Source organism: Saimiri boliviensis, chromosome 14 (assembly GCF_048565385.1).
Source record: "Saimiri boliviensis isolate mSaiBol1 chromosome 14, mSaiBol1.pri, whole genome shotgun sequence".
Taxonomy (NCBI): Eukaryota; Metazoa; Chordata; class Mammalia; order Primates; family Cebidae; genus Saimiri; species Saimiri boliviensis.
The window spans coordinates 94,592,081-94,617,365 of record NC_133462.1 but is presented as its reverse complement, the minus strand read 5'-3'; the positions used below and the strand labels follow the sequence as shown (position 1 = coordinate 94,617,365).

General features: G+C 41.3%; 3 protein-coding genes across 3 annotated transcripts; all 3 read right to left on the bottom strand.

Annotated features, from left to right (window-relative positions):
• Window positions 1–2,333: 2,333 nt before the first annotated feature.
• LOC101031279 (olfactory receptor 2T11) lies at window positions 2,334–3,293 on the bottom strand. The gene has a single exon (XM_003935293.4). The coding sequence runs from the start codon at window positions 3,291–3,293 to the stop codon at window positions 2,334–2,336; it is 960 nt and encodes a 319-aa protein (XP_003935342.3).
• Window positions 3,294–11,601: 8,308 nt separating this feature from the next.
• On the bottom strand, window positions 11,602–12,601 carry LOC101031600 (olfactory receptor 2T2). Its single transcript, XM_074385750.1, has one exon. It carries the CDS (start codon window positions 12,599–12,601, stop codon window positions 11,627–11,629), a length of 975 nt encoding a protein of 324 aa, XP_074241851.1. The 3' UTR covers window positions 11,602–11,626.
• A 10,671-nt stretch (window positions 12,602–23,272) lies between these two features.
• LOC101031909 (olfactory receptor 2T7) lies at window positions 23,273–24,201 on the bottom strand. The gene is given in 2 exon segments (XM_003935295.2): window positions 23,273–24,145; window positions 24,148–24,201. Coding segments are annotated over 2 exon segments (927 nt in total).
• Window positions 24,202–25,285: the final 1,084 nt, after the last annotated feature.

Sequence of the window (25,285 nt, the reverse complement as noted above, 5' to 3'; positions counted from 1 at the left end):
ATTTTGGCTTTTGTTACCATTGCTTTTGGTATTTTAGTCATGAAGTCTTCGCCTATGCCTATGTACCGAATGGTATTGCCTAGGCTTTCTTCTAGAGTTTTTTATGGTGTTAGGCCTCATATTTAAATCTTTAATGCATCTGGAGTTAATTTTTGTATAAGGTGTAAGGAAGGGGTCCAGTTTCAGCTTTCTGCACATGGCTAGCCAGTTTTCCCAACACCATTTATTAAACAGCAAATCCTTTCCCCATTGCTTGTTTTTGTCAGGTTTTCAAAGATCAGGTGGTTGTAGATGTGTTGTGTTGTCTCCGAGGCCTCTGCTCTGTTCCATTGGTTGATATCTCTGTTTTGGTACCAGTACCATGCTGTTTTGATTACTGTGGCCTTGTAGTTTAGTTTGAACTCATATAGTGTGATACTTCCAGCTTTGTTCTTTTTGCTTAGGATTGTCTTGGCTATGCAAGCTCTTTTTTGGTTCCATATGAAGTTTAAGGTGGTTTTTTTCCAGTTCTGTGAAGAAGGTCAATGATAGCTTGATGGGGATAGCACTGACTCTATAAATTACTTTAGGTAGTATGTCCATTTTCATGATATTGATTATTCCTAACCATGAGCGTGGAATGTTTTTCCATCTGTTTGTGTCCTCTCTTATTTCCCTGAGCAGCGATTCGTAGTTCTCCTTGAAGAGGTCCTTTACATCCTCTGTTAGTTGTATTCTTAAGAATTTTATTCTCTTTGTGGCAGTTGTGAATGGGAGTTCACATATGATTTGGCTCTCTGTCTCTTATTGGTGTATAGGAATGCTTGTTGTTGGTGTATAGGAATGCTTGTTATTGGTGTATAGGAATGCATGTTATCATGTAACACCCACATGGAAAACTCTTCAAGGACTTCCCACCCCACTCAACCAAATTCAAAATGCCTTAAGTGTTGTTGAATCTCACAGAACTTGGAAAATAGAAGTTCCTGGCCATGGATGTTAATGAATCTAGTGTCCTGTTTACAAACCTAGTGTCCTGAGAGTGGCACAGGAGTGTTCTTTGATGCTAAGTATTTAGAATGTATTCCCTGTGAGTAGTTTCGTAATGCTTGAAACTCAACCCATTTATACTGTTCTGTTCAATTCACCCACCATTTATTATGGCCTAATATTTGACAACTGTACTCAAGAGTGTAAGAGATTCAAAGATAATATTAGACCTGTAGGGAACCAGCCCCACATCCCACCAGTGGGTACCCTGAGTTTGGTGGTGACAAAGGAATGAGAAAAAGACAGATTAAGAGTGAAAGGGACCATGTGACCATCACTTTTTACTGGAGGCAGTGAAGGCCCCAAGCACTGATCTCCCACAGTATTTATTGGTTACAATCACTTTGATCTACAGGGTAGGGGTGGAGCAATGGTGGGGAGAGGGTGATGTGATGGTGAGGTGAATCACTGAGCCGGAACTGAATCAGTGAGCCGGAACTGGTGAGTCATTCTAAAGACTGATAACAGTGGCAGTTTGGGAGTTTAGCAAAACAAGAACATGTGTTTATCTTTAGCTTATTATCTATGTACAGCTGATGGAATGCAGGCCTTACAAGGAGCCTGCAAGCCTGGCCACATCATAGTGCTACGAAGGGGTTTTATGTCCTTGAGTACAATGTTTATGGTGACAGAGCTGAGGTCACCCTGCACCACAACATCAGGCGCGGGGAAGTTTGCCTCCCCAGAGGCCTCCTGCAGTTTGCTGCTGTTTGTTGTTCCCAGTTTGTATGTTACTCACAACCGATTTATGTAGGCACTGTGACAGTCCTTTCTCCTTTGCTGCTTCTCCCAACAATCTTACAGTTACATGGGGTTAATACTATAATAAAAAACAGGACTAAAGTGTGTGCTTTATCTTCTTTGCTGCTTGTGCATTGGCATTCTTTTACTCTATTCCTACAAAACTAATCACAGAATTTTTGACTAAATATTTGATAGCTTTTGTAGATTTTTTTTCTCATTTTGTACTGTTTAAACATGAACAAATATTGTGAAGGAGATCTAGTTCAGAGTGAAAGTTGCTGAGAACTCTAATATTTGGAGTTTTTCTTCCCTAGAGAAAATAAACAAGCACATATAAATTATTTAACTTAATAATAAATGAGTTCATCCTTCACTGAAAGGTCCCTACATATCAGTAAAATATCTTTCCCTTGCTCCCCTTAGGAGCAAGAATCCAGACAGGGTGAATCATCTTAATTGCCAATAGTAAGTATACGTTGAGAGCTGACCAAATAATCTCTAGTGACACAGGGCAAATGGAGGCAGTTCTTAGGAAGCCCCATTCTCTTGGCAATGAATCTCTACACATCACCTGTTGCTACTTTCTGAGCTGATGAGCAACATGCAAATACCTTTGTGAATGCCCCTATGACATCCTTGTTTCTGAGGCTATAGATGAGGGGGTTGAGCATAGGTGTGACAATGGTGTAGAAGGCTGACACCACTTGGTCCTGCTCGGGGGTGTGGAATGACTGCGGCAGCACGTATGTGTAGAAGGCAGCTCCGTAGAAAACGCTCACCACAGTCAAGTGCGAGGAGCAAGTGGCGAAGGCCTTTCTGCGACCTTCGGCTGAGCGCATGCGGTGGACGGTGAACAAGATGAGGGAGTAGGAGGTGGAGATGATGGAGATGGGGATGAGCAGCATGAGGACACAGCAGGTGTACATCAGAGTCTCATACAACGACGTGTCAGCACAGGCCAGTCTGAGAACTGCGGGGATCTCACAGAAGAAATGGTTGATACTACGGGAGCCACAGTAAGGGACATTCATGGTGATGGCAGTGAGCAGAAAGCCATCCAGGGAGCCGCCAAGCCAGGCGCCAGCCGCCAGCAACACACACAGCTTGTGGTCCATCAGGACTGGGTATCTCAGGGGGTTGCAGACAGCCACGTAGCGGTCATAGGCCATGAGGCCCAGTAGGAAGAACTCAGAACCAATCATGGTCAAGTAGAGGAAGATCTGGATGCCACAGGCCACAGAGGAAATGGTTTTCTCTTTAGAAGTCATGTCTGCCAGGAGTTTGGGGACAGTGGTACAGATGAAAAGTATGTCCATGATGGACAGTTGACTGAGCAGAAAGTACATGGGGGTGTGGAGGCGAGAGTCCACCTGGATCAAGAATGTCATGACCAAATTTGCAGTGACAGCCACTACAAAAACAGCCAAGATCACTGTGAACACAACCCCCACAGCCTCACTGTTCACCAGAAGCCCCAGGAGGATGAAGTCAGAGGATGACGTGGTGTTCTGCATTGACATTGCCTGTGACAGTTCCGCGGAGAGGAAGACACAGCACCAGGCGGGAAGCAGGAGAACATTCAAGAAGGGAAGAGTCTGCAGTGGAGATGACCCTTTGGAGGGTGCTGGCCAGGAGGAAGTTTTCCAGAGTAGAGGCTGGGGAAGAACAAGCAGACTGACATGCGCACCGCAAAGCAGACACTACGGCCGTGTTTCTCTTTGTCAGAGAACAGCTCTTCATTGTGTCTGTGTTCATGCTGCTGCAGGTTATGGTAACTGCATGATAAAATTGCTGCATACTATAACCAAGAATGGGGTTTCAACCATGTATGTCTGTCCATGTTGCTTTTCTTGTACCCAGAAAGTTATCTAACCCATAGTAGGGTTAAGTAAATACTAGTTGGAAAAAAAGGGATGATGGATTCATTGACTGACTGAATGGATAAAGGCAAGTGAAGCAAAAAACGGAGGAAATGAAGGCTTAGGATAACTTTTGGGGCTTCATGAATAAAATGTTCCCTATGTCTCTGTTCTTCTATTATTTCTTGTTCTTTCTTTTTAAAATTAACTGCATAAGTTTAAGGGCTACGTGTACAGTGTCATTACCTGGATGTGTTGCACGGCAGTGGAGTCTTGACTTTTACCGTAAACACAATTCAAACAGCGTAGACTGTGAACATGCTGATGTCTCACCCCTCAGCCCGTGTCAGCTCCCTGCTCTTCCAAGTCTTCCATGCCTAGTATTCCACTGTTTATGCCTAAAATTGGGCCTCCTCACTGTTCCTTGCACTGTTCTGCAAACCTTTTAGTAGATCTTTCTTCACGTAGTTTTTTACCTTCTAAGTCATTTGTAAATAGCTTCCAGAATTAAATCTTTAAAAAGCAGTTGATGACACTAACCTGATTCCCTGCATGGCTCCCCATGGCTGCTGTCGGTTTGGGAAACAGGAAGGGAAGTTAAGAGTAAAATGTTGGCAGGTTAAAGCTATGTCGGCAGGAGACAGGCGGGAGCGAGGTTAGCCAAGCCACATGTCTGCCAGCGTTTACCTGAACTGAGACCAGGGCTTAACTCAGGCGCAGAAAGCGATGGACCAGATATATAGGGATGTGACAGCAACAGGCCACAGTTTAAGAAGGGTTTTTATCTTTAAATTATATCAGGTGGCAGAAAGATTTAAATGTTAAAAAACAAAAAGGAAAAGAGCCATACGTGTAGTAAAGCAGCACCCTCTTCCTGCCACCCCGTCCCCCGGATGGCAGGTCTCAGTGGCTTGAGTCTCAAACATTTGTGTCTGTAAAAATGAAAGTCCAATCAAGCCCAGATGCACACTGCAGGATTTTTAAAAACTAATTTGTTTTTCCCTCATTCACATGTTGCTAGACATCTTGGCCCCGCTATCCAGTGTTGCCGGATTTAGCAAATAAAAATACAGGATCCTCAGCTATATTTGACTTTCAGATAGTCAAAAAATGTGTTTTAGTATAAGTTTGTAAGATACTTATACCAAAAAAGAGGGTTCATTGTTTATCTGAAATTCAAACTTAGCTGGTTGTCCTTTACCATGCTGAAGTCATACCTGGTTTCCCAAAGGTATCAGAATTGTAATGACATTAAAATGTGACCAATAGAATCAGTACAAACTTATTAATAGACTAATACAAATACGTTATATATTAACATCAAAACTAAATTGGCTGACTCCCGATTTCCCTCTGATTTACATGTTCAGATTACTGTGAAGGTAGCTCAAGGCTGTGGCCTCCTTTGTCAGGCCTCCCAGAAATACTCTGTGGTCAGAACTCTAACTCTATGTCAGTGAGTCTCAGCCTCCTGATCCACTCCTGATCCTTTAAATTCTGTTCCATTTCCCAAGGATAACGAAACACAAATATTGTCTAAAAATATATTCTGCTAAAGTTCAAAAATATAAAGGAAACATTCTATTTTAGAATCCCAAAACTTCCTAATAAAGTTAACTCACACTAAGAACAGAGTACATCTCTTTGTCATTTAAACAAATTCAAACATTTTTATTCAGAAAATGTAAAACGGTAAATGCAGGCCAGGTGTGGTGGTTCACGCCTGTAACCCCAGCACTCAGGGAGGCCGAGGTGGAAGGATCACTTGAGGCCAGGAGTTTGAGGTGAGCCTGGGCGACATAGCAGAATGCGTCTTTATAAAAATATAAATGAATTAGCCAGGTGTGGTGGTGCATGTCTGTCACTTGCGCCTGGAGTCTGAGGTTACAGTGAGCTATGATTGTGCTACTGCACTCCAGCCTGGGTGACAGAGCAAGATCCTGACTCATAAAATAAGTAAATAGAACATTTATTTATTAACAAACTAGCAATTAAACGTGTAGTATTTCTCATCATGTCCATGCCAGTAGTCGCCTGACTTAATCCATCATTACACACTCACCTGGCTTGTTCCACAAGCTCCCTGCTCTCTCCTGTGAATCCCCCAGTCTAGTCTCAGCACGGCCACCGCAGTCACACTGGGACCCTGCCTCACACCGGGTCACTTCCGCTCAAACCCTGCAGTTGTGCTTTCGATCACACTTCAAGGCCCGTTGCATTCTGAGCATTTTGTCCTCTCAAGTGATCTGCTTACTCCAGTCTGTTTGCGCCTGTGCTCCAGCTACCGTGGCTTCCTCGCTGGTCCTCTGTCCCCACTTGGCAAGAGCCCTGAGCCCAGGCCTTTGACTCTGCTGCTCTCTGGCCTGGGCTCCTCCGGATCTCTGCACAAGGTCATCCCCTCCTGTCCTACAGGGCGTTGCTCAAAAGCCACCTTCTCAGAGGGGTCTATTCTGCACTTATGACTTGACTTTTCTTTTCGTAACACCATCTGACACACTATACTTTGTTTTGTGTTTACCTCTTCTCACTAGAAAGTAAGCTTCATGGAAATAAGGATTTTTGCCTATTTCGTTAACTGTGCACTCTCACCATCTAAAGAAATGACTGGAGTGTTGTAAATCTTTGTTGAATAAATCATTTTTAAACACATGCAGCCAGCAAAAAATGCATATTACTTCTACGTTTTTGTTTTTTTTTTGAGACGGAGTTTCCCTCTTGTTACCCAGGCTGGAGTGCAATGGCGCGATCTTGGCTCACCGCAACCTCCGCCTCCTGGGTTCAGGCAATTCTCCTGCCTCAGCCTCCTGAGTAGCTGGGATTACAGGCACGCGCCACCATGCCCAGCTAATTTTTTGTATTTTTAGTAGAGACGGGGTTTCACCATGTTGACCAGGATGGTCTCGATCTCTTGACCTTGTGATCCACCCTCCTCGGCCTCCCAAAGTGCTGGGATTACAGGCGTGAACCACCGCGCACGGCCACTTCTACGTTTTTTAATATAATAAACCTCTAGTAAAACTCCTTCAAAAAAATCTCCTGATTTTATAAAATGTGTTAAAGAGAAATAATTTTTTTAATGCCAGGTACTTATGATAATCTTCACCGCAAAATAAAATGAACATAAAATGGGATCCACCCACATTTTATAAAAAGAAATTTCATTCTAAGAAACAAAAATAAATCACAAGTTTTTAAGATCAAACAGCAATATAACTTTTACTTCTAAATCATTCAGGTTTATATATAAATTTGAGACAGTTACTCTCTGTGGTTTAAAATAAATACACTTAGTTATAGAGTAACTAAGATGTCAGCATAATTCACAAAAAAAGGAGTGGCTCGCCACTTCCTCTGTCCTCTGATTCTGTCCTTGCTATGACAGCTCTTCATTCAAGTAGGTACCAATTAAAGGTTAAAGATAACTTTAGATTCAAATGTTATTATATATCCAGAGATTGTATTGCATTGGAGATGTTCATAAGACAGTTTGAATTCACCTTATGTTAAACAGATAAAAAGACAGAAAATTATTGTCTATGATTTGTTGCAGTAGCAGATTTCCATCTGCTTTCTATTATCAGAAAAATTGTCTTAAATAATGCCATAGGGGCTTATTATTAACTCGCTACTTTGTTACATCGAATGACAGTGTAATAGACAGTTCAGTGTTAAATGAAACCAAGTATGGGCAAAATAATCTTCCACCTCCAGCAAAGGTCCTTATCTGCTGTCTCTGGAACCAGTGAATATGCACTCTTACGTGGCAAAAAAAGACTTTGCAGGTATGATTAATTTAAGAATTCTGAGATGAGGTGATTATTCTGAGTTATGCTGCTGGACTCAACATAAATGCCACGGTCTTGCAAAGGAAAGAGGAGGCAGGAGAGTCAGAGACGTGACTTGGAAAACAGGTCGGAGGGATTCAGTCAGTCTCCGGGTTTGACAATAGAGGGGACCCCAAGCCAAGAAATGTAGGTGTCCTCTAGAAACTGGAGAGGGCTAAGAAATGGATTCTCTCCTAAAGCCTCTAGAAAAGAAGGCACCCTCCCCAACATCGTGAGTTCAACGCAGTGAGAACAATTTTCAACTTCTGATCTCCAGACTGTGATATTATCAACTTTGTGGTAATTTGGTACCACAGCCACAGGGAACTTCTATGCCAATAAATGATTTTCTTAGTTTTTAAACTAAATTGATCACGTGTTTCAATGATAAATTGGCCAGCACCTGCGTGGTGCTTACTGGGTCCCAGGAATCAAGGCACATGTGCCAGTGTTTTGATGTGCCCTTCACAGCGCTCCATGGGGCCGACCACTGTAATTATCACCATCTCACAGCTGGCAAGGCTCAGAGAACCCGGTGGGGGAGCTGGATCCAAGCTCAAGGACTGAACTTTTGCTTTTCCTGCTCTCTGCCACTACTCTCAACTGCTCTCCAAAGACACAATATCGTTTTGAGGATCGCTTAAGTTTACAAGCAGCCAAAGAGAAGTTAAATGAATACAGGGTAAAAGGCCATAAACACACTCAAGACAAATTTGAATTTCTGATTAAAAGTTGTCAACAAAGTAATAAAGTGACAAGATGAAGTTAACAATTTTCCAGAAACTAAAAATTCTCCTTAACTCCTGGGCAATTCTCAGCCATTAGACGCCCACCTGCAGGTGTCTGGATTTATATTGAGGTCCATGAAAAAAAAACCCACCAAATGTACCCCAAGAAAGTTCTTGCAAATGCCAGACTCACAAAACTCACTGTTGTGAGATTGCTGAGGGCATGACTTACCTCCCAGCAGACATCATCGTGCCCATTTAATAGGCATGTTTCCAGCCCTGCCCAGTATCACCACTGTTAACAGGGAGCACTGTACGCACTACTGCCTTCAGGGAATTTGAGATTTAAGATCACTGTCATGTACATAAGAAGGGAGTGGCGGATTTCACTTAAGAGGAGAATAATTCCAATGTTTCTTGCATAAAGAAAAGACAAATACATATTTAGGGTCCTTGCTAGACTTTATGCTTTCTTCTATTACAATTTTATATTGCATGAATATAAATGCTTATTTATTGTGTAAATAAAACAAATATGTAGAAGCAAGGGTTCAGTTAATTTTATATCCATATTCCTCACCTGAAGACAGATCCCACAGGGAATCTGATTCCCCCTCAACTTGGGTCATCCGGTCCTTGCTAGACCAGCCTAACTGGCATCCAACAGCAAATGAACATGGGTTTTATCAGCACGTTGCTCTGAAGGGACCTTGTCCCCAGGTCATTATTAGGATTAACAAGCTGGCAGGTGCCCATTGTGCCCCATTTTGTTTTGAGACAGTCTTGCCCTGTTGCTAAGGCTGGAGTGCAGTGGGGTGATCTTGGTTCACTGCAACCTCTGCTCTGGGTTCAAACAATTCACCTGCCCCAGCCTACCAAGTAGCTGGGATTATAGGTGTGCACCACCATGCCCAGTTAATTTCTTGTATTTGTCGTAGAGATAGTATTTCACCACATTGGCTGGTCTGGTCTGGAACTGCTGGTGATCCACATGCCTCGATCTCCCAAAGTGCTGGGATTACAGGCATGAGCCACCGTGCCCAGCCACCTCTCTCATTTGTAAATTGTTTATCAGTTAATATCATGGCTTGGCACAAAACACCAGCCCAAAGTTTAGAAGATATGGTTCTGAAGCCCCATCTGCCTCTTGCTTGAATGGGGCAAAAATTTGCTGTGAACATCAGCTTGTTTATCTCCTATGGGGTGAATTCTTTCTCTAAATACTTTATAAGATTTTGTGAAGATCAGAATCAAAATTAGATAATGTAGTTAAATATGTTTTCAAAATTAGGGACCGTCTTCTCTTTATTTCTTCATTACCTGGATTAGTGCATTGTTTCAGGTATACAACAGATAATATTAACATTAACTTTTAAGTTATTAACTCATATAGATTTTATTACTAAATTAATATATTGTTTTAATAAAGAAGCAAATCTGGTGACCACAAATTACCTTATATATGAATTTGGTCAGATGACTGGGGAAATCCCTGGTCATTCCCTTTCAGGGTGGAACTAGTTTTATGTGTGAAGGGAAGGGCACCCGCCAAGTGTAAAATGAGGTTTAAAAATGTTTAAAAATTGTATTAAAGTAGAGCCTACAACAGAAAAGTGCACACATCAACAGTGGAAAGAACGATAAACCACCATGAAAAAACATATTCATGGAACCATTGCTGACTTTGTTGAACAGACTCTTAAACAACATTGAATAAGTCACCTCCTTCCATGCCCTGATCACTAATGTCCATGACATCCCTGGAAATTTGTCAAAATGCACTTCACTTACTTACTGCTTTTCAGGTACACTACTGAAATATCTGTCAATGTTAGAGTTAAAGATCCTTGTTAAATGTGCAAAGAATTAATCTCGGAAATACGAGAACAAAAGTCCTGTTATATTTTAAAATATAGCAAGTGAGGAAACAGGAAAGAAAACACCAATGTCCCAGGATAGAGCAAAAATGCAACATGAATTGAAGGAGATATGTAGAGGGAAGAAAGATCAGGATGGGTGCTCACTAAGGCAGGAGAATGGAGAAGGGGGGAGGCATCAGTGCAGAGATGCAAAGGAATTAAAACTGAATGGAACTGAATTGAAACAACTTTGAGGATATTTCAAAAATGAATCCTGGTCTGTTTTTGCACTTAAAGGAATAAATCCCTCCAGGACATTCTTCCATCTCTTTTCTATGTGTTTGTTTGTTTGATTTCAGGATAAAGATCAAATTATTAGAAAACTTCTGGATCAAAAACAACGTAGGGATTCGTATATCGAAGGGAATATTCTTTACCTTCATCAGCAACAATGGAGGAACATTTTTCCTTCTATCGTTGTGTTGACACCAGAATAACAAAAGGCTGAATAACCTTTTCTTAGTATTTACTTGTAACCACTCAAAACTTTGTCCGATATTTCCTAAACCTTGTATCAATAAAGAAAATAAACACCAGGTCCATCAATATTTATTTTTTATTTGTCATGTATCAGGACCTTACACACAGGAGAAACTAAAGTTAAACAAACGGACAGTGGAAAAGTCAGTGTGGTCTTTGCTTAGTTAGAATTCCACCAAAGTTGCACATCTATCAAAGCACCACACTTAACTCCAACTAATTACAAAAGAAATACTTTTCTTTAGCATATCAATGGAGATGTCGAGAAAAAGAAAACTGATCAACTTATTCCAAGGGAACTAAGTTAGCTAAAGACATGTCTTGGTTTATTCATTCTATGTTTATCTATTACTATTTTATTCAAGTGTAAATGGCAGTTTTGTGGGTGTGGCCATGTAATAATCTTAATGGCACAATTTTCAATCAATCAATCAATATTTATTAATTTCCAGGAAGATATTGGACTCCATGTGAATAAAAGCATGGCAAGTATTTATAATATAATTTCAGAGGTAAGAGATAAAATGAAAACACTCATAAAATGTAATTAAGAATACAGAACCAAAAATACAATAGTATCACCTTCATAAAAGTTTTCTAAATAAAACTGCTACACTATTAGCACTGGAAAATATTTTACTAATATTGAACGTTTTAAACTAAATCGTCAAGGAGGTGGAAAATGCTCCTTGCAATTTCCACCCAAAAGTTGGCCAGCAAAACAGACACGAAGGATGGATGACCACATGTAACACATAAAAATACCTGTTCAGGGCACTTCAAAGGGCTTGCCATGAACGGTTTATAGGGCTACTTGACTGAGAATGCCCTCTGGAAGTGTTCTTGGTGAATCCAGTAGAACAAATTGGCTAATGCAGAGATTCTCGCCAACCTTGCTATTGTTCCTAGATAATCCTTGCACAAGGATTATTTTGCCTGTTTATATATTTGCATTGCTAAAAATGACACTGAAAATTCTTCAGAACCAATACCATATTTTCTGGAATAGCTGTGTGTGGCCACATGCTTGTACTCAGCCCCGACTAGTTCTTCCTGATCATACTGGCCACTTGGATTCTCTTGGAGGGGACCCATCTCCCTAGTACTCTCCTCAGCGCAGCGGCCACATCTTTATTCCTCAAGCTGTAGATGAGTGGGTTGAGCATGGGGGTGAGGACGGTGTAGAAGGCAGACACAACTTTGTCCTTCTCTGGAGTGTGGTAGGAGTGGGGCAGCACGTTGGTGTAGAAGGCTGCCCCGTAGAAGAGGCTCACCACCATCATGTGAGAGGAACACGTAGCAAAGGCTTTGTGCCGGCCCTCAGCAGAGCTCATGCGGTGGACGGCGAGGAGGATGTGGGTGTAGGAGACAGAGATGATGGACAGAGGGATGAGCAGCATCAGCACGCAGCAGGCATACATCAGGGTCTCGTAGAGTGACGTGTCTATGCAGGACAGCTTCAGCACAGCTGGAATCTCACAGAAAAAGTGATTGATCTCTCGGGATCCACAGTAGGGGAAAGTCATAGTGACAGGCGTCAGCATGAACCCATCCAAGGAACCACCCACCCAGGAGCCGACCACCATGAACAGGCAAATCCTGCGGTTCATGAGGAGAGGGTACCGTAAGGGGTTGCACACAGCCACATACCGGTCATAGGCCATGAGACCCAGCAGGAAGAACTCCCCTCCCATCAGGGTCAGGTAGAGGAAGATCTGGAATGCACAGCCCAGGAAGGAAATGGTCTTGTCCTTGGACAGGAGGTCCTGGAGCATCCTGGGGACGGTGACACAGATATAGATGGTATCCATGATGGACAGCTGGCTGAGCAAGAAGTACATGGGCGTGTGGAGGCGGGAGTCCACATGGATGAGCAGAATCATGACTGCATTGGCTGTTATAGCCACCACAAAGATGGAGAAGACTAATGCAAAGACAAGCCCTGGGAAGGCAGGGTGGGTGATGAGGCCTATGAGGACGAAGTTAGTGGAGTTCTGGAGAAGAGCTTCCATGCCCATGTTCCATGACAGTTCCTTGGCCTGTAAAGGCAGAAATCTGGTGGTTTATTTAATGACCTGATATTTAGAAAAAGCCCACCAGGAATAGTATGTCAGAAGCACCATGAGATAAAGAAAAGAACGTCTACTTCAGGATCATTTGAAATCCCGGTTTCAGTATCAATGATCTATCTGTATGACATTGGACAGAAAGTTAATCTCTCAACTAACTCAATTTCATCATCTGTGAAAGGTCATCATAGGTCTATACAGGCTGGATGTGAGATGTAAATGAAGTAATTCATGCAGTGCCTCTTTTAGAATCTGCTTTATTTTTATTCTGAACTATTTTCTGAATACATTTTAAAATCTTACCCCTTTAGATTGAACGTTTCCTGAGAGTGGTAGCTGTGATGTATTTCCTGCTCTGCCCAGAAATACATGGTTTGATTGGATTTAAATTGCTCTCTGCATCTTCATTAAGATAATACAATTAGGACTTAGAAATTGATAGAAAATACCAGATACCTGACTTTTTTGGCTTCTTTTGTTACTAAACAGCTTTGTGAAAGTCTGCAACATCAAAGCAGTACAGACAACCTCACTTGGGTGTCAGAAGCCACAGTGTTATGTGGTTAGACTTTGGTGCTGCAAAAGGAGTTCATATTTTAGGCATGGGTTGCTTTGAGTACTTGTGTCTATTCGTTCTCACAGAATAATTTGGGGATCATAAATCTGGAAGGAGGAGCACCACAAACTCTGCTTCACAGCAAGGCTTTAGTTTTGTTATCATGGTGGATTTTCTGGTTGACACAATGAATTCTGCTAAAATTTTATGCCTTGGTACTGCATCATACCGTTCAATGATGACTTATTCTTCTCTTAAAATACTGTTTAGCCAAAATGTGACAGTTCCTCCGACAGAGTGGCATTCTATACCTGTCCTAATGTTACATTATCCTAGGAATCCACTGCTAGTTGGATTGGATTTTTTTCCTCCTTAAATTTATTTCTCTTCCATTTTACTGATCCTTCATGTTTATAAGTAAAAATTACAGATGGTAAGGACATTTCTGAACTTAGAGGGAAGAAGACACAGCAGTATCAAACGTTCTTTGAACTAAATGGAATGAATTCTCATGTTTTGATTCTTGAGTAACATGAATGCATGTCCCCTTGATATTTTCAGGGATACTGAGGGATGAATCATTCCTTTTTATTATAGATTTTGGTGTATTTCTTCCCATTATAGTGACAGGGTTACTGAAGAAACCTATTTCTGTAAAATGTTTTGGCCACTAATACTACAAACACATCTGAATCTCTAGGTTCCAGATTAGTCAGATTTACGGTCTCCGAAGCGTCAAGAAGGAATAAACTCCCCTTACGCTGAAGCAAAAACAATAGGAACAGTAGAGACAGTGTTTCTTCTTAGTGCTCATCAAAGGTGGAGAAGATGGGGATATGAGCAATAGGCCTAAAAGATGAGTAAACTCCTAAAGGGAGAAAATAAAAACCAATTTTTGTGTTGGTCTGTGTTGAAACTTAAATTTATCACACCTTGGTTTAGAAGGAGAAAAAACAACACATGAGCATCAAATATTAACTCCCCACAAGCTTGACAAAAGTCAGCTACTTTTGCCTTCTCTGATAGGTGAAAGATTTTCCTATGATAGCTACAGCTTTGAATCACGGGTCAAGAGACAATACTTAAATATAAAATTCAATGTACAGCAACTTTTGCAATAACTCGCTGGAAATTAAAAATATTAATTTGGCAGACAAGTTTATCTTGACCAACATCTATTATTTCCCTTAAATGCATTATAGATTTATAGATTAATTACTATAGTGCTAAAATAGCTTACAATCATCCGTTTAAAAATATATTTTGAAAACTGAAATACGCAAGAATGAGACAAAAGAGCAGAAAATCAAACACCATATATTCTCACTCATAGGCGGGTGTTGAACAACGAGAACACATGGACACAGGGAGGGGAGCACCACACACTGGGGTCCGTTGGGGGGAAATGGGGGAGGGGCGGGGGGTGGGGAGGTGGGAAGACATAGCATGGGGAGAAATGACAGATACAGGTGAGGGGACGGAAGGCAGCAAACCACACTGCCATGTGTGTACCTATGCAACAATCTTGTATGTTCATCACATGTACCCCAAAACCTAAAATGCAATTAAAAAAAAAAAAGAAAAGAAAATGACCTAAGAAAATAACCAATTACTTTTGAATCAGAACATGAGCCAGAGCATTGTGTTCCATGTAAATAACCAGACTGCACCTCACAAGGTTTTCAAAGAGGGGGCAAAACGCTCTATTGCCTCAAATGTCTATGATGAAGGAATGAAGACATTTCCAACTCCTAGATCTTATGTCAGTATAGATCCTAGAAGAAGAAAGTAAAAAAGCTGAAACAGGAGAAAAATATGATTTTAGCTACCTTCCTTAATTTTATACAACCAAGACTAAGTGAGTTAAAAACAAAAACAGAATTCGATAGTGGTTGCTTGTGAGTGTGAGTGTTGTGTATACACATGTGTGGAGTGTGTTCATATGTGAGAGTGTGAGCATGGTGTGTGTTTGTGTGGGGTGTGCATCTGTGAGTGTGTGGGGATATGTGTAGGGAGCTGACCTTGCTAAAGAGCAGGACACTACATGCTTAACACAAAGGAGCAGTTCACTCATTTCAATGAAGCCAATATTTAGAGCCAAATGCAACACATGTCCAAATGCATGACTAATACTGTTCCATAGGATATTGGTCATTGCATGTGGGCCGTGAATATATCTGCATTATGAACAAAATAATATGTGATCAGTTACTTCTGTTTACGTCAGTTCCCAGCACCTAATTTTAACAATAGCGTTGACACTATTGTTTAACACAATGTGTGGTTTGGCTTACTCACATATATAAGATGCTGGATTCCACTCCCCATCAGGGAGCCTTTCCTCCACTATCATCATTCTCCACTGTTCAAGACCCTTAAGTTTCTTCCTATTTCCCTCATCAACTAGTCTTTTCAAACAAACAACAAATAAAAAAGGCTTTTGAAAGGAAGGAAGGAAAGAGAGAAAGAAGAAAGATAAAGAGCAAATTTTTATTTGCATGATTCGAAGCTTCAGGCCTTTCTGCTGTTCAAGGCAGGGAATGCTTTGTCCCCAGGGCAGGTTAGAACATATGTCAGAAGCCCCTGACCCCCAGGACCAGTTATAACATACCCAGTGTTGCAACAGAATGATCTGGCGGGAATGGGAGGGTGGGAAGATGAAGCCAGGGGGTGGAGGATGCTGTGCCCAGGAGTGCTGCATGGCTTTTACCTTCAGACTTGGGGCTGATGGGGTAACGGATGAGTGAGCTCCCAGAGGCATTTACTGTACCTGCGGCCTGCCACGTGGAGAGAAGAGGGAACGGGAAACCTTCTGGTTGCAGAATCTCTCTGCAGGGTGCCAGGTGGTCAAAGCTGTGATTTGTTTGTGTCTGTGTTTCAGGACAGCAGACCTGGAGTCGTTCTGGGAGAAGCTGCAGAAATCAAAACACAATCAGTGACTCTCACTGAAAATTGTATGAAGAGAGCTCCATGAGAGGTCAGATGATATCCTACCAGGGAGAAGAGCTTGGAGCAATTCATTCTGACACCCCGTTCCAGGAATTCGGCATGATTACAGCCGTGAGAAGTAACTATCCGTGTCCTTTCTGCCGTCATAAAACTGCTAAGCAGAACTGATTTTCCCCACTTGTCTCCATGTACCTATAAGCCTTTAAAGGGAAGGGTTTCCATTCCATTCGTAGAGATAGAATGCCTCAAGTGCAAAACATTCTGTGTTCAAGACACAGCACCTGCTGTCATGTGAGCTGCAAACATGAACAGCAACTGACCATCTCCTTAAGGGGTATACAGTTAAGTTTGATAAATGTATCATACATTAAAAATCCTCAAAAAATCAGGTCATTTGAAGTCTAAAGTGGGGGTTTCTAAAAATGAAAAATTATGTTGAGGACTTTTGAAAGGTGTTTAGCAACAGAAATAACACAGCTAGTGCAGCTGTGTTTTGTTCAGCTGTCAAATTGCTGTGGGGATGACAGGCATGGAGGTGCTTCTCCGGACCTCAGTGTTCTTTCCGTGAAAGACTGGCATATCACCGACATATTACAAATAAAAACTGCCACAGAGCTCTAAGAGTCATCGATTGTTTTTTCCTGAATAACAGAAAGGGAGCCAAGGATAGCATACTGGAATATTTCTGCTTTGATTAAAGTTTATAAAAAGAAGATAGCTAATGTTGTGAAGGGCACTAAGAGATGTAGGAGGAGAAACATCTATAGTTGTAGCATTCCCCAATCCAGAAAGAACAGGTAGGGCTTTACATGTGCCAGGTACTTTAGGAGTTGTACATACATCAGGTCAGAGCAAACCAGAAGATGGTGTGCATCAGTCTGAGTAGTGGGTAAGGATGCAGTTCCCCCTTACCTGTGGGAGACACTTTCCAAGACCCCCAGTGGGTGTCTGAAACGGCAGACAGTCCTGAGCCCTATATATACTGTATTTTATCCCATACTTAGATACCCATGATAAAGTTGAATTTATAAATTAGACCCAGCAAGAGATTAACAATAATAACATAATAAAATGGAATACTTAAAACAACATACTGTGGTTATAACTTTTTCAGTTTGAGGTGTGACGGCAAAACTTGCACGATTTGTTTCTTTCTTCATGATTTCAAAGATGAAGGTTTTCTTACTATAGGTCTTAGCAAACTGAGCATATAAGGCTTTTTCTCTCCTTATTAAGTCAAGAATTTTTACCCATTTACTCAGAGTAAGCAATTTATAGCCTCTCTTCGGCATATCTAAATGGCCAGCATCACTGCTCCATGTCGTTGGGGGCATTATTAAGAAAAGAGTGACTTGAAAACAAGCGCTGTGAATCCACCACAGTTGATCGATCATCTAGACTGCTGCTAAATGACTCAAGAGGCAGGTGGTGTAGACAGCATGAAGCAGCTGGACAGAAGGATGATTCTCATCCTCTGAAGGACAAGATTTCATCACACTGCTCAAAATGGTATGCAATGTAAAATTTATGAGTTGTTTATTTCTGAGATTTTTCATTTGCTATTTTTAACACATGGTAGAGAGCAGAACCTGGCAGATTGCAGGTAACTAAAACTGTGGAAATGAGAGTGTTAATAAGAGAGGAATACTGTCAGAAATCTTTACCCCGAGGGTTCACCCTACGGCTAGAAACTGAAATGGTCTTAAAGTACAAAACACTGGAAGAGAACTTAAGAGAAAACTGTTTGAAAATAGTCGTGTATGGCAAGAACCAAGAGAAGACAGGAGTCATTCCAGTTAAACAGTGCGATAGTGGAGCTGGAAATTGGTCTGATTCTGAAACTGGAGACTTCAGGAGAGAGGACAGATCAAAGATCATGTCAGGAAAGGCTGGAAAGCAGGAATTAGCAGGGCGCCTGGGGTGAAGGCAGGGGAGAGACCAGTCTAACGTGGGATGAGGTGGGGTGCAGTGTGGTGGGATGGGGTGTAGTGGGGTGAGATGGGGTGTGGTGGGGTGTGGTGGGGTGTGGTGTGGTGAGGTGGGGTGTGGTGGGGTGGGATGGGGCGGGGTGAGGTGAGGGGCAGACACCTGTGGCCCTAAACCCAATGAGCTCATTATGATGCCCCCACGGTCTGAGCTTCCAACATGCCCACGTCTCCCCTTGGCTCCAGTTACTCAGCTCGACAGTCTTTTATGTGCCGTGCTAAGATGGTTTCTAGGAGACCTCTTTAATAATCTATTTTTTTTTAAAGATTTTATCTTAAGGCACATATGTATGCCTTATGGGGTAAATAAAAGAGGAATGGGGTTAGAATAAAATAAAAGAGAAAACATCTTTTTTCCTCCAAGCATGCAGAGAGCCTTCAGCCACACCTAAATGCATGTGAAGAGAGCAAGTAACAGTAATTAAATAATTATTATTTAACTTAAAATGTAAGTATTTTAAATTATAATTAAAATTTTAATAACTAAAAATATTCAAAGGGCAATCTATGCTTATCAAAGAATACTATACACCCTTGCCACCAAAAAAATTAAAGTCTGAAGATTTCTCATTGTGAATACTAAGCTCAGTCTTCCAACAGTCAGCTCCTACGCGCTGTTTTCCTTCAGTAAAACTATTCAAGCCCTTCTCAACTATTACCGATTTCCCGTTGCTTCCCAGGTTTCATGTTTAAAAATGTCCTTTTCCAACTGTCTGCTTGCCAAAGAGTGAATATATGTATTTATGCTTCTTAATCTTGAAGAGACCTTTGCCTCAGTTATTAGCAGATAAGGTCACAGTACGGTGGCCCTCTAATAGTTAATGGAGAAATGCCTAAAGAAAACATCCTAATATCTGGATAATGTTCTCTCTGTTATTCATGAAAATCTAAGATCCTACCTTAGAGAAGCTGGGTCCAAGTCGTTCTAAAGCAACAGTGGAATGTCAGACTTCTTAAATACATGTGTATGGAGGTAAGGCTAGGTCAAAAGAAGTCTTTTCACTAACAATAGATTTCCACATCCCCCAGGAAGAATCCCTGGGTTAGCAATTAATCCAAGTTTACTTGGTTTACCACGAACATTAGAAGAAGTCCATCCTTTCTTGCCAGAGGGTGAATTGTTTTCCCAAGTGAAAGGCTGGAATTGTTTCTTGGTGTTTCATCATGAAAATGTCTTATCAAATCTTGGCATCTCTCCAGAGTAATTTTAAAAGAAGTGATTTGGGGATAAGAGACAGCCTAGTCCTAAATTGAAAATTAGATTTTGAATTTCTTTAGAAATAGAGGCTATGACAAACTAAAAAGCCTCTTTCTCAAAAGTCACTGGCCTATTTTGCTTGGGGAAAAATATTTACAATTATATTTAAAAGTGTGAACCAAAAAGCATTGAAGACAAGTCTCAATCCATGTGAGGTTTATTGTGTCAAGGCTGAGGATGCACCTGGGAAAGAGGAGCACAAAATGAGTGTTAGGCATAGTGAACGCCAAGCTTCTCTTCAAAGAATCAGTATGGCAGCATGTCCTCCATTTCAAAGTTTAACTTCCTTGTAGTTTCAGTAAACCACCTTTTCCACCAGTTCTCATCAGTAGTTCACATCTGCTTCCCTGGTCCCCTGCTCCATCCTGACTCACCCCGGTCACCTGCTTTGACCTATGTCACCCCTGGGTACCTGCTCTGACCTGCCTGTGACCATTCTTCCTGGCAAACTATCCACCCCACCACTCTGGCTCGCACCTCTGCTCTCTTTAAAATAGCCAGTCAGAATTAGACTAGACTGGGTGCTCTAACCCTAGCCCACAGGGGCAGGGACGACCTCCCTCAGGAACAAGGACCCCTTCCCGCCCTTGTCCAGGTGTGCACTCGCCACTGCTCCACCTGTGAGCCACACTCTTCCATAGAAGTAAATTTCCTTGCTGAGGAAATTTGTATTCGAGTGCTCCTTTTTTGTGTGGCACCCAAAATTTACAGATAGCAAAGGAGCATCTGAGATTTGTGCTATTTCCAGAGAGGGTTGGGAGCCTTCAATATTTAAAAGGGAAACAGTGGGCAGAAGAGAAACAAGGAAAGAAGAAAAGGGAAGTATGGATAAATGGAGTTAGTGGTTGCTTTCTTTTGAGGCTTTCATCAGCATTCAGTTCACTGAATTCACACTTTAGAAAGGAGAGGGTAGAGAAGCAGTCAACTGGGCCTCATCTCATGCCCTGTGAATCTGGATTTTTACATGAGATGAGGTGAACAGAGTAGGGGAAGCAGTCAAATATGCATTTGTTTCCAGAGAGTGGACGGGTGACTCCCAGGTCTGTCTGTCCAGTACCCGTGAAGATAAGCCATTAATTTACATTGTCCGCATGACATTCGACAGAATGGTTTGAGGGTAAAAGTCTTTGGGGCTGCAAGAATTTCCTTGTGAGCAAATGTGAGGGAGGGCCAGCAGGGAGGGCATGTAACCCTCTGTCTTTGTAGCTATCAATTTGGGAACAACATGGCAGGCGGTTTTGCATGACTGAGGTCCCAAGTTTGACTTTTACTTTTGGCTTAGTAAGTTTGGCTCCCAGGCTTTTTATTTTCCTTCTACCACTTTCTACCACCTTCTCCTATTTTCACGTAAGTAGTATTTGCCACTTGCAGAGGTTATGTGTTTTTCAGAATTATTTGTCTCACGCATAATATAGAAGAATATTGAATTCAATAGGACTAAAGGAGACATGAGAAACAGAAGAGAAAAAAGAAGAAAAGAATGAAGGAAAGGATGCAATGGGTAGGGAAGAAAAGAAAGAAGAAAAAAGTGAGAGGACAAAACAAGTTGTATATTTTCTAAAAATTTTTCACAAGAGTATATTGAGATATTTAAACATTGGGAATATTGAACTTTCTAACACGTTTATTTTATTTCTCTAATGGGGAAAAGAAAGAAGGAGGTGGTCTTGTTTGGGAAGCAGAACAACTCTGGTAATAATAGTCATTAACAGTAATGATAATAACAAATCATCATTGAGTGCTTTCATGCATTAAGTCAGTTAATGGGAACATTACTTACATGAGTTCTAGTCTTCACAAATTCATTAGACACATGCCTTATACCTTATGCCTCTATGTTACAGATAAACAGACAGACAGAAAACCCTACACCTTTTCAGCCTTTAGAATGTTATTCAATAACTAATTCTTCCTAAAGAATATTTTATTTGTCATCCATAAATTAAAAAGTTCTCTAAATAGCTATTGGATTGATTGAATAGACTCTTCCCTCCAGAGTGATGTGTCTTCCTACAGAGCCCTAAGTGGGTTACAATCAATATTGATCTTTTCAACCCTGGATTGGTCTCTTAGTGCCTAATTTGGCTACAGCCACAAGGGAGTTGATTTTGCTGTTAACAGCCACATAGTTTTCCTCAATGTGCTGTATAACTATAATTTATTTTGATAGCTATGTCATGAAAGTATTTGAGAAATGCTGCTATAACAATGAGGTTGGGCTTCTATATTATTATCAACAATTTTCCTGAGGAAAATAACAGACCTATGAACAATGTATTGATTGGTATTAGTTTCTAATTCATATGTCACAATATTTTGTCTAGTGTTGAATTTAGTTATCTTGTAAAAATAGAAAAGAGTCTAAATTATTTATATAAGATAGATATTTTGTGGCATCTCAATCTTCCTTTTCATGTTTCTTATTCACCTTTTTCTTTTTTCTCTTCTCTTCCTTCCTGCCCTTTAACTCTTTTCTAGAAGTAATCCTTTTATATCAGTAGGTAGAGACATGGTTGCTACAAGCTAAGAGAGTAATTTCCACAGTTTGGAGCTTAGATTCTCAGTGCTTGTTTAATTTCAAATAATTCTGTCTGCCCATTCTGTTACTCCATTCCAAAGTGCCATTTGACATTTAGGGTGAATCTGCATTTGGCAAAACCCTGCTAGTTATTCTAATAAGATCTAAATTAAATTTTTAAATGTTCAATCTCTATTTCTAAAGATTTTAGCCCTCTGCTCCTGTCTCTGAAAAACAGAGACTGTATTAGCCCATTTTCATGCTGCTATAATAAAATGCTTGAGACTGGGTAATTTATAAAGAAAAAGAGGTTAAATGGGTTCACAGTTCAAGATGGCTGGGGAGGCCTCACAACCATGGCGGAGGACAAAGGAGGCGCAGAGGCCCGTCTTAGTGGTGGGAGGAAAGAGGCGCGTGCAGGGGAACCGCCCTTCGTGAAACCGTCAGATCTCGCAAGACTTACTCACTATCATGAGAACAGCATGGGAAAAACGCACACCCATGATTCAATTACCTCCCGCCAGGCCCCTCCCACTGCACGTGGGGATTATGGGAGCTACAGTTCAAGATGATATGTGAGTGCAGACACAGCCAAACATATCAGAGGCACATTCCAATGAGTTCTTAACTGAAGATTCTGGCAACAAAAAGTTATATGCTGAGTTTGCTAAGATCTACAGTAAGAAGATCTGCAGTGGAAGAAGAAGAAAACATTTGTGGTAATTTTGCTGTCACACCTCAAACTGCAAAACTTAGAGCCATGGTGTGTGATAAGTGCTTAGGTAAAAAGGAAAAGGCATTACATTTATGGTAGATGAGCAAATATGTGTTGTGACTGACAGCAATCAGGTTCTAAACTATGGTTTCAAGCTTCCAAAGGGAGTCTTAGAACACAGCTTGTGAGGATAAGATGGTGACCACTATATTTGAAATACAATCGAAATGATATTTGATGAGTTGATTATTTATAATGGTCAATGGACAGCGTGTCTAAAGGGGAAAAGTCAGAAGTCATGGAAGTAGCCGAAGATGACCACGTCTTCTGTCATGACTGAACATAGCCAGAAACAGACTACTCCGTGATTTTTAGTGGAATGTACACTTGGTCAAAACTGATGGGTGACTACTAAACCCACAACTTTATTTCTATCCCATTCCAAACTGTCCATTGCTCAGAACCATCATACCTTTCAAAAAATGATTAAATCTTCAAAATCTGTCAGCTTTCCAAATCCCATAAATGCCCCACAGTTGCTGGGGTGACTTGTTTCCAGACAGAGAATATTTAAATTCAAAGGCAATGATAAAGTCTTGCATCTTTCACTTCAAACCTCTAGCAGCATATGAAATTTCTTTAGAAAGTGGTCACCTTTCCTGAGGACACACATCTGCCCACAACCTTCTGTAGGACACCTGTGACATCCTTGTTCCTGAAGCTGTAAATGAGTGGGTTGAGCATTGGAGTGACGATAGTGTAGAAGGCAGATACAGCTTTGTCCTGCTCAGGGGTGTGGTAGGAGTGAGGCAGCACGTATGTGTACATGGCGGCTCCATAGAAGAGGCTGACAACCACCATGTGTGAGGAGCAGGTGGCCACAGCCTTTCGCCTCCCCTCTGCCTCACTCATCCTATAAACAGTAATGAGAATTTTTGTGTAAGAGGCTGAGATGACAGAGAAAGGGATGAGGAGCATCATGATGCAGCAGACATACATGGCTGTCTCGTAGGCTGATGTGTCCATGCAGGAGAGCTTCAGAAGGGCAGGGACCTCACAGAAGAAATGGTTGATTTCCCGAGAAGCACAGAAGGGGAACTGCATGGTGACTGGGGTGAGCAAGAAGCCATCGATAGACCCTCCCAGCCAGGCTGCCACCACAATCAGCCAGCAGATCTTGCGGCTCATGAGGACGGGATAGCGCAGAGGGTTGCAGATGGCTACATAGCGATCATAGGACATGAATCCTAGGAGGAAGAACTCAGCCCCTGCTAAGGTCAGGTAGAGGAAGTGTTGGGCAGTGCACCCTGCAAAGGAAATGGCTCGCTGGCTCATCACCTGGTCAACCAGAATTTTGGGCACGATGGTGGAAATGTACAGGATGTCCATGAGGGAGAGCTGGCTGAGCAGGAAGTACATGGGGGTGTGGAGGCAGGAGTCCGTGTGGATGAGAACGATCATGACCATGTTGCTGGCTATGGAGGTCACAAAGACCAGGAGAATGAGGGCAAAGAGAAGCCAGGGGAAACGGGTGTTGCTGAACAAACCCAAGAGGATAAAGTCGCCATACCTGGAATAATTGCCCCACTCCATAGCTCTGTAGGGCACACAAAAGAGAGAGACAGATACGATACATAACGTTGGAAAGGTATCTGATTTGCCTAAAACATTATGATGCAGTCATGAACAAACCAAGGTAAAGCCATCTTATTTTGTGAAGCTCAACTTGATTTCCTGAGAGAACTGCCTGAGCAGATTGTACTACATCTCATTACATCATCATTGTTCATTCAAGGATATTCTTGACTTGCTGACTACTATTTGTTAACTTGGAGTTATGATGAAATAATTTTATGTCTTTTTGGTCATGAACGTTTATTCGTATCTCTCTTTCAAGAACAACCTTACACTGAGGAGGCTGCACATAAGCCAGATAAGAATGGAGCCAGCTCGATTCAATAGGACTGGGGTGGCGAGTGAGGAAAGGACTGTCCGCATCCTGTACTGCTCTCTTTATACTAGGCTCTCGTTCTCATCTTAGAATCCAGTTTGAAAGTCACCAATCAAGCATATACATTTTGCCTGTGGAAGAATAACTGCATTGGTTTGACCTAATTTACACCATTCTTGACACATTTGTACATTGTAAAATTTGAGTGCTCAATTTATATGTATTAGAGGTTGAATATTTGAAAATAATGCACCTATGCTGAATAAAAAGAGCTCTGAGTTCTGATAACTAATTCAAGAATTCATAGGAAGAAAGAAATCTAGGGAGAAAATAATATTTAGAGTCAAGCGGTGTTTGCTTTTCTTATTGCAACAGAAATTATAAACATACAACTCATTAAAAAGTGAAATGGGAACATAATTTTTTAAGAATGAAAAGATAAACTAATTTAAATAATATTAGAGATAGTGTATCCCAAAAAAGGAATTTTTCTCTTAAACTTGAAGTTACATTATGCATACATATCCATGTCAGTTAAACAATATGTTACCACATTTAGGAACACGTGTGGGTTATTTGGATGGTTTCTCTCTGCGTCATATAGATTTGCACTATCCAATATGGTAGCCATGGGTCTTATGAAGCTGTGGATCCCCTGAAACATGACATGACTGCTCCAAATTAAGATGTGCTGTCGGTAT